Genomic DNA, 13219 nt, shown 5'->3' with positions numbered 1-13219 from the left:
TAGGGATTTGGCCCCATTATTTCTCCCACAGCACGTGGAATGTCAGATTATGTAAACCTTGTCGTGATCAGCAAGGCAATTTTTCCTAAAGATCAAATGTGCATGTGGTTTAAATCAATTCAGCCTGCAAATAAGTAAACACCAAAGGACACCATTCATATAAGAGGAGCACAGAAAGAGTAAAGCATTTCCAGCCTTAGAATCATAGAGTTGGAAGGCACCTCCAGGGCCATCTAGTCCAGTCCCCTGAAGCAGTGGTTCTCAACCTTCCTAATGACACAACACTTTAATACAGTTCCTCATGTTGTGGTGACCCCCAACCATAAAATGATGCAAGTGTTCTTTCACAGAAACTAAACCAAAACTGACCAATGGTGTGAAGATCCATTGTTCATGATGGTATATACATTGGATTTTTCCGGGGTTTCTCAGTTCAGTTCTGCCTCTTGTCTCACCATGCCAATCTCACTCTTTTCCGCTGCTCCAGACAAATGCTCTATCCCAATCTATCCCGCAAGGCTGCTGTGTGGATGGCGCCCCCCCCCCCGGCCTGGGTCCCGTCTACCTGCGGGACCGCTTGGTTGCTTATGCCCCCCGCAGGGCACTCCGCTCTGCGGGTATGAATTTACTGGTTGTCCCGGGCCCACGGGATGTTCGCCTGGCCTCGACCCGGGCCAGGGCTTTTTCAGTCCTGGCCCCGACCTGGTGGAACGAGCTCCCAGAAGAGCTAAGGGCCCTGCAGGATCTACCAGCTTTCCGCAGGGCCTGTAAGACGGAGCTCTTCCGCCAGGCATATGGTTGAGGCCAGGGCAGCTCTCCCACTAATCCATCAGAGGATCCCCTCCAATATTGAGATCTCTAACACCGAGATCATGGTTAGATGTATTGTACTGGTGCCACCCTCTTCTGAACATTATTCTCTCCACCAGGCTGAACTAAGATCAGAATTGTGACCACCGCCGCTATATGTTATGTGATATGTTATATGTAACTTTTAATTGGGGTTTTTATGGGGATTTTATTGTGTTTTAACTATTTATGTTGTAAACCGCCCTGAGACCTATTGGGAGAAGGGCGGTCTAAAAATTAAATAATAACAACAACAACAACAACAACAACAACAACAACAACAACAACAACAACAACAACAACAACAACAACAACAACAACAACAACAACAACAACAATAACAATAACAATAACAATAACAATAACAATAACAATAACAATAACAATAACAATAACAATAATAATAATAATAATTTGCCCCAACCCCTGTGAAAGGGTCATTCGACCCCCAAAGGTGTCCTGACCACCAAGTTGAGAACCACTTCCCTGAACAATGCAGGAAATTTACAACTACAATTTCTCCAGTTTTATGCAAATTCTTATCACTAAACCTAGGGTTTCCAGCTCTGGGTTGGGAAACATCTGGAGACTTTGAGGGTGTAGCCTTCAAAAGGCACGGTTTGGGGAGGGACTTCACTGGGGTATAATGTCATACATCCACCTTGTAAACATCCATTTTCTCCAGGGGAACTGATCTCTGTTGCCTGGAGATGAACTGTAATTCCAGGGGATCCCCAGGTCCCACCTGCAGGCCGGCATCCCTAACTGAGCCCCTATACTTTCTGTTCCTCAGAGGCCAGCAAGTTTGTGATGTCATACGTGGCCGCCGTCTGTGGAAAGGGGGACCAAGTGAACCGGGTGAAGGAACAACTGCTGCAATCAAACCCTGTCCTGGAAGGTAAGGGCCTACTGAATCCTTTCTGGGGGATGGAGTAGGGAAGGAATAGGCTCCACAACTGGATCAAGGCCTTCTTGTTTGGACTCCATGTTTCTAAATGTTCCTCCTGCCACCAAAGGCATTCTGGGAGAAATGTGTCACTATTAAGCAACTGTCTCCATTCCTTTTCCTCTGCAGCCTTTGGGAATGCGAAAACCATCCGTAATGACAACTCCTCGAGATTTGTAAGTATTAATGCAGAGATGGTGAGAAAGAATGCTGTGAGATAGCTGTTCTCCAGATCTTTATTTCCCCCCCTCCCAAAATGGCCAATGATGGGCCTGGAGGGGGTAGAAAGGGGAGGGGCCCTGGGTGGGCGTGTCCACAGCAATGCTTCCCAACCATATTCTGCACCATCGCGCCACTTCTGGGGTTTCTCGAAGTTTGAAGAGTGTATATGAGCAGGGACAATGGATGGGTTCTGCAGGCACAGATGTTACAAAAAGTAAGGCGTGAGCTATCTGAAGACTGTTTCAGGGGGTTCTCAATGGTAAACAAGTTGAGAAAGGCTGCTACAGCACAATTAAGAAGGCTCCAGCTAAAGCCCAATTCTATCCACAGATAAGAGAGCTGGGGACCCTCTTAATGGTGTCATAGTTTTATTATTGAGAGGTCCAACTCAGTAACCTCCCTTAGCCCAAAAATATCAAGGTGATATGTCAGCTTTCTTGAAAGGTCCCTGTTAAATCTTTGTTAATGCATTTCACTCTTCTAAGGGGCTAAGGAGGGGAATTCTACATTCAGGACTTTGGTTTCTGTAATGTGCTCCCATGTATGCAAGTCTGGAATTTGGTATTGGGCTTTGGATTAAGCATCTGGGAAATGTCAGATTTTTGGCTTATCCTCTTATGGATATGAAAATAAATATTTTCTGGAATCTTACAAGGTGGGGAGACAAATATCCAGGAGTCACAAGGGGTTACATGCCACCCTTTACCGTACAGAACAGAAACATGTGAAATTATGCAAAACTAGGGGCCAAACCCGTTGCATTCAGGAATACAACGGTACATTCAGGAATACAATGGGCGCTAGATTGGGGGGGGGGGGGTAAAAGAACTCTGTGGATGGCCTCCCCCTACCCCCAGGACCTGGAAAGGCTGCAGGCTGGAGGCCCCCAGGAGGGGGTTGTCAGGGGTGGGGGACGGAAAGCAATTGGCTGGCTGCTGGACAGACAGGCAAGCCAGTTGGAAGAGGAAGCACTCAGGGGTGGGACAGCCACCCTGAGTGGGTGTTAACCCATGAGACACGCTCCTCCTCCAAGGCCTGAATAGAAATATATTATGTGGAATGGAACAGAGAAGCATACATTTGTCACTTTCCATTTGCTCATGCCTTAATTTTTGTAACATCTGTGCCCGCAAGGACCCATCCGTTATTCCTGCAGCTCATATACGTGGGGAAATAAAGACCTGGAAAATGGAGCTATCTTTACCCTTCCTGAAATCTCGTTTTTGAGTCTGACAATGGTTATTCACTGCTGAGCATGCTGCTGGCAAAGTTTAATGGTGTTGGCAACAGTGACATTTCTTGCGATGTTTTGACTGCTACTGCCAAAGCAAGGTTTTTAAAAACCAATTGGAAGCCCCATTGGGCAGATGCCACCCGTGGCCCCGCCCACTTCCTATATGTTATCATAGTAGCACTGTAACAGTGCTCAACCTGATTAAAATGTAGATTCGTTTCAGAACTGGTATGCTTGGCAGTAGAGAGGAGAGACAGAGCCCTAAGTACATTGCTTGCTGGGAGAGAAAGCAGGACTAAACGTGGAACTTGCAAGAAGAAACAGGATACTGCCCTAAGAGTGCAATCCGGAGACAGACAAGGAATGACACTTGACAGGAGAGAGGAAGGGTTGTGGTCTTCACTGTCCTATCGAATTGCCTTCTTGCTGCCTCCTGCAGGGCCTTCTTCTCTTCTTTGTACGCCAGATATTGTCTATTCCAACCCTAAAAAAGTTTCGCGGTAGGGTTGCCGGCTCTGGGTTGGAAAAAATCTGGAGATTTTGGGGGTGGAGCTTGGGGAGGGTGGGGTTTGGAGAGGGGAAGGACCAACAGGATAGAATGCCATATAGTCTGCTTTGTAAAAGTGACACCCTGCCTGGTGGGTGCCAGGAAAGGTTTCAGGACAGGTAAGCAGTGAGCCTTTTTCTGAGGTGCTGGCCTCATGCCAGGGGTGGAAATAAACATGGCTCTTTGGGTTGATCGTGATTTTGAGGGTGGTTCTCTGTAAGCCCCTGAGAGAGCACTGCAGTTCTAGCTCCTTGGTTTCCCTCCCGTTTGTCTCCAGGGCAAATACATGGATATTGAGTTTGACTTCAAGGGTGATCCTTTGGGTGGCGTCATCAGCAATTGTGAGTATGAACTACCAGACTCCGCTACACTCCCTCTCCTCCCAGCAGGGTGCCAGAGTTCAATAGACCCAGAATCAATTTCTTCTTCCTGGGCAGCTGCAAAAAGCCCCATTATAAACAGCACCAAGCTGGGGGCAAGGGAGGAATGTGCATTTTGTTATGTATTTGAAGATGGGATGGGACAAGAATCCTTCACCTTTAAAAGCTCAGATGGGAAGGGGGCTTTTACCCTTCAGACTATGCCCTCTCCTTCTGCTTTCTAATAATTGGATGTCTAATTTCAGGGTTTTTCAAAAGAAAAATACCAGATTTCTTTCTCCTTATGAAGGAAACAGGATTCTGCTTGGGACTGGATAGACTTTTTGTTTATTCACTGTTATTAACTGCGCTAAAATCCACAGTTTAAATAAATATTGTTAGACATTTGCTAGAACGAGAGATACCTTGTAAGAAAGTAATTAACAATGGGTTGTTGCATAATACTTGCTAAGAGATATCGAGATCTTTGTCTTGGTGTCCTAGTTAAGAGTGGTGGCCGCTAATTTGGAGAACCCGGTTGGATTCCCCACTCTTTCTCCATATGCAGCCAGCTGGCTGACCTTGGGCTAGTCACAGTTCTCTCAGAGCTTTCTCAGTCTCATCTACCTCACAGGGTGCCTGTTGTGGGGAGAGGAAGGGAAGGCGATTGTAAGCCACTTTGAGACACAAAAGGCCAGATGACCTTGGGCCTATCACAGTTTCTCTCAGAGGTCTCTCAGCCTCACTTACCTCACAAGGCATCTATTGTGGGGAGAGGAGGGGTAGGCAATTGTAAGCTGCTTTGGAACTCCTTCAGGTAATAAAAAGCGGGGTACAAAATAACTGTTCTTCTTAAATTTTGTCAGGAGAGGAAAAAAACATGATTTAAATATAGAAACATCCCAGATTTTGAAAAACACATTTTGATAACTCTAGACTAGGGATGGTGTTTAAGAGAGGACTAGAGGGCCAAAGTTTCTTCCAAGGCTTGGTGGAGATGTCATTGTCAATAGGAGTTGTTTTTGGGTTTTTTTTGCCTCAGGCCTTTTCAACCCTGTTTCCTTTTTTGTTTGTTTCTTTGCTGATTATCAGACCTACTGGAGAAATCACGGGTGGTGCATCATGTCAAGGGCGAGAGGAACTTCCACATCTTCTACCAGCTCCTGTCTGGAGGTTCTGACCAGCTGCTCAGTATGTTTGCACACAGAATCTCTGCCACTTGTACATGACTAGATCTCATGCCCCATGGTTAGAAGGAAGAGGCCTAGAGAAATTAAGGCAAAGTAGAAGGACATGGGGAGCTTTTGTTGGGCTTGGAAAACTCATTCGGAGACTGTAAGGCTTGTCAGCCCAGTAAGATGTGAATAGCCAAGAGAAAGCTTATTTAATGCTAGTTAGTATGGGTTGGAAGCTCACAAAAGGCCGCTGGACAGAGGATTTAGCTAAATATTCCTTTTAATGGTATGATTATTAAATCTGTGGGTTCAGCAAAGACATAGAAACTTTAGCTCCAAACAACCAAGTCTTTACTAAACACAAGAACACTGAACAACAACAAGCACATCTGGGGGACTTGTATATATGTGTTTAAGGCAGCCAAGACATGCGGTTGTTCCTTAATGGAGGCCCTAGGTAGGTCCATTAAAGTCTCCAGTGAACGATTAGGAATGGGGACTTGGCAAATCCCAATCAAGAGTCCAGAATCCCAATCCCTTGCTCCAAGCTCTCCACCTCAGATTGTCCACACACACAACATTGACAGTAAATAAATAATACATGTATCACTAAAAATCTTCCAACAAGGATTCTCACCCCTGGCACAGGGGCTGGCACAGACTCCTTTCCCCCCACTCCTCCCTTGCCTCTCCCCCTTACCTCTCACTTTCTGACTTGGTGGGTGGTACCATGTGGCTGGGCCAGCTTCCTTGTCCACTGCCACCACCACTGTCCACCTCCATGGTGGCTGCCACTCAAAGTCTTCTGGTGTGCAAAGTGGGCGGGACTTACAGACTACTTCCGTTTCACCGAGTGCGTCAGAAGATGTGTTCCACATCAAGAAATAATGATTAATAGGTAAAACAACAAGGTTGCATTAAACCGCACTCAGATTCGCACAAAATCTTAATTTCAACAAATATTTAGCCTGTGTCCTATCACTCCAGTTAGACACCTTGGAACCTTGGGTCCCCTATCCCTGCCGGTGGCCTGGTAGCCCTACTCAGCCTCAGGAGATTTCCTTTGACAGCAGTGGCTGTTCCTTAAGATGAAGGACGGTACCTCAGACTGTGGGGTAGCTTCAAATCTGGGCAGGCTGCATGGAACAATACAGAGCTTCAGTAGTATTTGTAACTAACTGGGAGAAGAAAATCCTTGTCAGGTGCCTAAAACATGCACTGAGAGAGCTATAAAGGCAAAGGTAAAGGTATCCCCTATGCAAGCACCAAGTCATGCCTGACCCTTGGGGTGACGCCCTCTAGCGTTTTCATGGCAGACTCAATACGGGGTGGTTTGCCAGTGCCTTCCCCAGTCATTACCGTTTACCCCCCAGCAAGCAAGCTGGGTACTCATTTTACCGACCTCGGAAGGATGGAAGGCTGAGTCAACCTTGAGCCGGCTGCTGGGATTGAACTCCCAGCCTCATGGGCAGAGCTTTCAGATGGCTGCCTTACCACTCTGCGCCACAAGAGAGAGCTATATTCTGTGCCAAAGAGGCCTGGTGAAGTCAGGGGCGAGGGGTGCAATCTGAATTTCCTTTTGGTTTTGAGAAGTTAGTGCCTGAAAAGGAGAAGAGGTAAGAAGACTGGCACGCTTGCTGTGAAGGGGGCTCTGAAAGGAAGGCGGTTGGGTCAACAGCACGTCTCTCTTTCCCCACAGAACAGCTGAAGCTAGAGCGAGACTGTGGCCTCTATGAATACCTCAACAAGGAAGCCCCAAGCCTGGATGGAGTGGATGATGCTGCCAAATTCAGGGCTATTCAGGTACTGACTGGGTTGTGGCAGGGCTGGGCCTTGATTATGTTGGTTTGTTGTCACCTATAATCCGTCTGAGGAGTTTCCAGAAGTGAGACTTCCTTAATATAGGAGACTCGAATAGCTACACTGTCCCGACTTATATCTCACTGGCCAAAAGGGAATATGTTCTTACTCCAGTGTGAAATCGGACATTAAAAAGATGGGGTTCAAGAGGAACATGTTTAAAACCTTTGTTTACAGTGTTGTTGTTATGTGCGAAGTCGTGTCCGACCCATCGCGACCCCATGGACAATGATCCTCCAGGCCTTCCTGTCCTCTACCATATTGGACACCTTCCGACCTGAGGGGCTCATCTTCCGGCGTCATATCGTTTTGCCTTTTGGAACTGTCCATAGAGTTTTCATGGCAAAGATACTGGAGTGGTTTGCCATTTCCTTCTCCAGTGGATCACCTTTTGTCAGAGCTCTCAGCTATGACCTGTCCGTCTTGGGTGGCCCTGCACGGCATAGCTCATAGCTTCACTGAACTACGCAAGCCCCCTTGCCACAACAAGGCAGCGATCCTTGAAGGGGGTTGTTTACAGTAATGTGTCCATATACACAAAGAGTAAATGTATATTTGCTGAAATATTCTCTCCTGCCCTTTGTCCAACCTTTCCTAAGGTTGCCACCATCCAGGTAGGGCCTGGAGATCTGGAATTAAAACTCATCTCCGGATTACAGAGCTAGTCTCTATGGATCCTTCCACGCATGCTGGATAATGCACTTTCAATATTCTTTTGCAGCTGGATTTTCCTGTGCGAAACAAAAAAAAATATTTCTAAATTGCATTGAAAGTGCATTACCCAACATTATCTTGGGTTGCCAATCTCCAGGGGGCGCCTGGGGACCTCCCACTATTACAACTGATCACCTGACAAAGATCAGTCACCTGGAAGAAAACAAATGCTTTGGAGGGGAGACTGTGTGGCAAAATGCAGCTGCTAGGGGCCTCACAGGAACACCATGGAGGACCCACAGCTGCACTGGTTACCAGTTGAATAAAAGATCAAGTTCAAGGGACCATTTAACCACCTATGTCCCCCACATGGCTATGCACTCCGCAGGTTCAAACAAATTAAAGGTCCCCAGCGTGAGGCTCACCAGGCCTTTGTGTCCCTGGCTTCTGCCTGGTGGAATGAACTCCCAAAAGACCTGAAGACCCTGACAGGACTTTTAGAGTTCCATAGAGCAGGGGTAGTCAACCTGTGGACCTCCAGATGTGCATGGACTACAATTCCCAGGAGCCCCTGCCAGCATTTGCTGGCAGGGGCTCCTGGAATTGTAGTCCATGCACATCTGGAGGACCATAGGTTGACTACCTCTGCCATAGAGCCTGCAAGATGGAGCTGTTCTGCCAGGTGTGCAGATGAGGCCAAGTTACAGAAGATCTGGCCCCCTCTCTGGTGCGTCTTCCGGCGTCTGCCGCCTTGCTACACCTTCCTGTGCATTTATGGCAGTTGTTGCTGGCTTGGTTTGGGGGTTAATATGGAGATTGGGGTGGGGCAGTTAGGGAGGGTGGGAGGTTTTTTTTAAAGGTTATCATCGTGTTTTCTTGCTTTTTTACTGTATTTTATACCTGTTGTAAGCTGCCATGGGCCGGCTGGACGGGAAGTGGCGGCATAAAAGGGGAACTAATAAATAAATAAAATTATATCCTACCAAAGTCCCTTCCCGCTCCAAATCCCACCCACTCCTGGCTTCCCCCGCAAAAAAAAAAGTCTCCAGGTATTTATTTTTGGTTAACTGGATAATGTGCACACCTGGGCTCGTCCCAAATGGCATAATTGCATTTTGCCTCGTGTCTCAGTACTCTTATGCAATTCTGTGAACCTCAGATTGTCTAATGCAGGGGTAGTCAACCTGCGGTTCATGGACTACAATTCCCATGAGCCCCTGCCAGTGTTTGCTGGCAGGGGCTCATGGGAATTGCAGTCCATGGACATCTGGAGGACCACAGGTTGACTACCCCTGGTCTAATGCTCTTCCGTGTTGCTTTCTCCCCAAGGATGCCATGAAAGGCATTGGCTTTTCCTCAGCTGAGGTGACTGCGGTGCTGGAGGTGACAGCTGTCGTCCTCAAGCTGGGCAACGTGCAACTGAGCGAGCAATTTCAAGCCAGTGGGGCGGAGTCATGTGGAATCAAGAACGAGCAAGGTCAGCAGGGAAAGTCCATATCAACGGTTAGGGTGGGGAACTCAACCCAAGCTTGGATGCCAAACTGTTTAAGGCAGCCTTGTTCAGCCTTTTGACTGTGAAGGAGCCCCTGAAATAGTTTCCGGGTTTTGAGGAGCCCCAGAACCGACCCAGAAATTATGTTAGCTGGCCATGCCTTCCTGGCACCCCTGAGGAGGACTGAGGGGAGGGGGAGAGAAAGGAGGCAGTTTGAGGCAGGGATAGGCATTTAGGCCCCGCCCCCTTTCCCAGGCGTTTTAACCACACAAGAATGCCACCCCCTGGTCAATGGAAGCAGCCAGCTCCCTGCTTTCCTAGCAATTCTGGGAATAACTTGTGGCTGAGGATATAGGGGAACGATCAGGGAGCACCAGTTGGGAATTCCTCGTTTAAGGCCTAATTCGATATGATGCTAGGGGAATCATGGCTGGTTGGTATGCTCAGGCATTTTTTCCCTTGGGAAACATCTCCTCACCTGACCTGGATGCCCAAGGCTAGCTCAATTTCATAAGATCTTGGGAGCGAAGAAGGGTTGGCCCAGGCTAGTACTTGAATGGGAGATCACCAAGGAAGTCCAGGGTTGGAACACAAAGGTACTCCATGGCAAACCACCTCTGAATGTCTCTTGGATTGAAAATCCTATGGGGTCACTGTGTTGGCGGCGTCTTGATGGCCCTTTCCACTAAATAAGTGCTGCATGGGCCTTAATTTGGATCTGAGTTCCAGTATGGAGGGAGGGGAGGTTAATCCTTTCCCAACACACTGTTGTCCAAAGCCGTCTCTCCCCCTCCCCATACTGCAGTCCAAGCTGAAATGGATGCTTGCACAGCTGCTATTTACAAATAAGAATATGCCTGGAATATCTGACCTTATAACTCTCAGCATTGTGTCCAGTTAGGATGGGCAATTAGGTTTGGATAAGCCAAAAGGTACCCAAATCTATTTCCTGCTTCCTGGAAAGGGGGGGGAGAGAGAGGCATGTGTGGGTGAAAAATATTCGGACCGCTTCAAATTCGACCAAATTGATTCAGCTGAATCCGAACCAGTAAAGTATGATTTGCATGATTCGGATTTAGCCTGAATATATTCCAGTTGAATCTGAAATGGTCCGAACCAGTGAAGGGTGTTTCAGGTGATTCACATTTCAGCCGAATCTATTCCGGTTGAATCTGAAATTTCCCATTTTTTTTTCCTGTGCACATGCCTAGTTAGGACCTTGGACATTTTGGAATCTGGAGAATCTGGTCTCCCTTCTTGATGTGGCTCCCTTCTCTCTATGCCCCATTGGCTTTAGAGTCTCTCTTCTGCTACTACATGCCAAATGGTGGTTTTATAATAGATTTGAATGGAATGCCAGCTGTGCTGGGGATAGAACTAGGGGTGGAAAGCACACCACCCCCCTGCATCTCCCAGGCCATAATATGATAGAAGCCATTTGAACAAGAACTACAATCCTACACATTTTTTTTTAAAGAAGGGAACCTCCCCCCCCCCCCATTTTAAACCCTACTTTTAACAATAAATCTCAAGGCGATTGTTTCTCATTGCTTTTATAGCTATAGGCATTTGAAGTCAGAAGTCTGTGTTTGAGTGACAGTAGGCTTGCATTCCAATACAAAATTATTTTACAAAGGGAATCACTTCAAGGCATGGTGGATGCATGAAAAACATGCACGAAAAGTTTTTTTGACTCCCAGTTTTTCCTTGAATTTGGTGCATATATAGTGTCAAATTCTCTAGGCTGTCAACTCCCAGGTACTATCACCAAGATGTATTCTGGAGCAATGCTTGGTCGATGGCCTGCCTGAGGCTGTGAAATCTGGTATCCATTCCATGAATCTCTTGGGTCTTGGGGTAATGTATCACCAGTGTCAAAAGTCTAACAAGAAAGGATCAAACGCTAACTAAAAAATCCTCCCTGCTCCTGATTTAATTTTTTTTGCAGTGGTAAGGGAGATATGTCAACTGATCAAGCTGGACGAAACTGTACTGGAGCATGCCTTGTGCTCCCGTACTGTGGAGACCCATCAGGAGAAAATGGTGACAGCTTTGAGGGTCTCTCAAGTAAGTATGCTATTAAGATGTGAATGAATGCTGTTTGGGGGATATTGCATGCATGCTTCTTTCATGAACACTTAGGCCTGTTTCCCCAGGCCTAAGCAATGGCAATATAGGATAATCTTACAAAAAAACCCAGTCACATTAGCCCGTGAGTTCCCAATGTGGTGCGGTGGAGCCTGCTGATAACTTTTCTGGTGTCCACCAAGTATTTTTAAGAGGCTTTCAGCCATTGGAGATAAGGTTGCCAGGTCTTCCAGTCTGCTGGCTCATGGTGGTTCACAACAGTTAAAAACAATACAAAAAGTATAAGAACCCACTCCCACCCACCTATCTCCATTAACCCCCTCCCAGCTCTATACCCAACCCCCACCTTTCCCCCACCAACCATTATGCCCAGGGAGATGGTAAAATGGCAATCTAGGGAGGGGCAAGATCTTCCCTGTTCTGCCTGACCTCAACCAAGGCCTCAACCAAGAGCTCCATTTTATAATCCCTCTGGAATGATATGAGCTTCTGCAGGGCCCTCCGCTCTTCCAGGAGCTCATTCCACCAGGCCGGGGCCAGGGCTGAAAAGGCCCTGGCCCTGGACAACGCCAGGCAGACTTCCCTTGGCTCAGGCATCTCCACTTTATTCACTGTTGCTGAGCGCCACAGCCTACATTGGTCATAGGGAGTATTTTCTGATTTTTGTCCACCATCTTGTTGCTGTTTGGTGGTTTTAATGCTGTTTTATGTTTAATTGGGGGGGAGTATTGATTTTACTGTTTTATTGTATTGGGCTATTGTGCCTTTTTTTTGTAAGCCGCCCCAAGCTGACATGTTGGGAGGGGTGGGGTATAAATTCAACAATCAATCAATCAATCAATCAGTAGTCCCTCAAGTACACAGGACCCAGACCAGTATCAAAACCAGTATCTTGAATCTGATCCGGTAGTCCACTGGTAACCAATGCAGCTGCCACAGCACAGGCTGGATATGGGCCCTCCACGATGTTCCAATGAGAACCTTAGCAGTTACATTTTGCACCAGATGTAATTCCCAGACCAGAGACAAGGCCAGGCTCACATAGCGGAATTACAGAAGTCTAACCTGGAGATGACCGTCGCATGGATCACATACCACCTCTTAGTTGTCTTCTCTCCAGGCTAAGCAGACCAAGCTCCCTCAACTTTTCCTCATATGACTTGGTCTTCAAACCTCTTGCTGGACTCATCAGTGCTACTTATGCAGTGTATATTCCTGTTATGGGTGTCCATCACACAATTTTGAAGCAGTGCATATTATTCTCACAAATGGACAACTGCAATGGGTGCACAGGGGGAGTCATCATGTGAAAACTGGTTGCATACATGCAAGGAAAAACACACAAAATGGTCTATAACCAAACTCCGGGGTTGGGTCATTCCTGGGGCACTGATTAGCACGCCTTCTGAGGATATTCAGCTTTCCCGAGTGGCTGGATTTCACTCACTAATAACTTCTGTTTGTTTCTTAGGGTTATTATGCGCGGGATGCCCTTGCGAAGAATATCTATAACCGGCTATTTAACTGGCTAGTTAACAGGATCAATGAGAGCATCAAAGTGAGTGCTATGCATCCAATGAAAAATGCTCTGCAGATGGATACCTCCTCCTCCTCCTTGTGCTGCAATCCCTTTACTCCTCAAGGAGTTACGTCGCGTCTTTCCATTGCAATAACAAGGGCTATATTCTCACCAGAGCTGTTATAGGAGGATATTTCTGTATTCTCTAATTCTGCATTGCAAAACTTTGAGTTTCCTTTGGTTGTGCCATTGTGTCAGGCAGCTGGTATTTAGA

General features: G+C 46.9%; 1 protein-coding gene across 2 annotated transcripts in view; it reads left to right on the top strand.

Annotated features, from left to right (window-relative positions):
* LOC143833369 (unconventional myosin-Ia-like) overlaps positions 1 to 13219 on the top strand; it is a 68460-nt gene that overhangs the window by 19535 nt on the left and 35706 nt on the right. For both annotated transcript variants that reach the window (XM_077329098.1, XM_077329096.1), the window contains exons 5-12: positions 1643 to 1747; positions 1925 to 1971; positions 4076 to 4139; positions 5250 to 5348; positions 7032 to 7135; positions 9176 to 9323; positions 11287 to 11405; positions 12898 to 12984. In XM_077329098.1, the coding sequence (XP_077185213.1) occupies positions 1643 to 1747; positions 1925 to 1971; positions 4076 to 4139; positions 5250 to 5348; positions 7032 to 7135; positions 9176 to 9323; positions 11287 to 11405; positions 12898 to 12984 (773 nt within the window). The remainder of the gene's footprint in view (positions 1 to 1642; positions 1748 to 1924; positions 1972 to 4075; positions 4140 to 5249; positions 5349 to 7031; positions 7136 to 9175; positions 9324 to 11286; positions 11406 to 12897; positions 12985 to 13219) is intronic.

The sequence above is a fragment of the Paroedura picta genome, chromosome 3, assembly GCF_049243985.1.
Source record: "Paroedura picta isolate Pp20150507F chromosome 3, Ppicta_v3.0, whole genome shotgun sequence".
NCBI classification, from domain to species: Eukaryota; Metazoa; Chordata; class Lepidosauria; order Squamata; family Gekkonidae; genus Paroedura; species Paroedura picta.
This window is presented reverse-complemented; position numbering and strand designations above follow the sequence as displayed.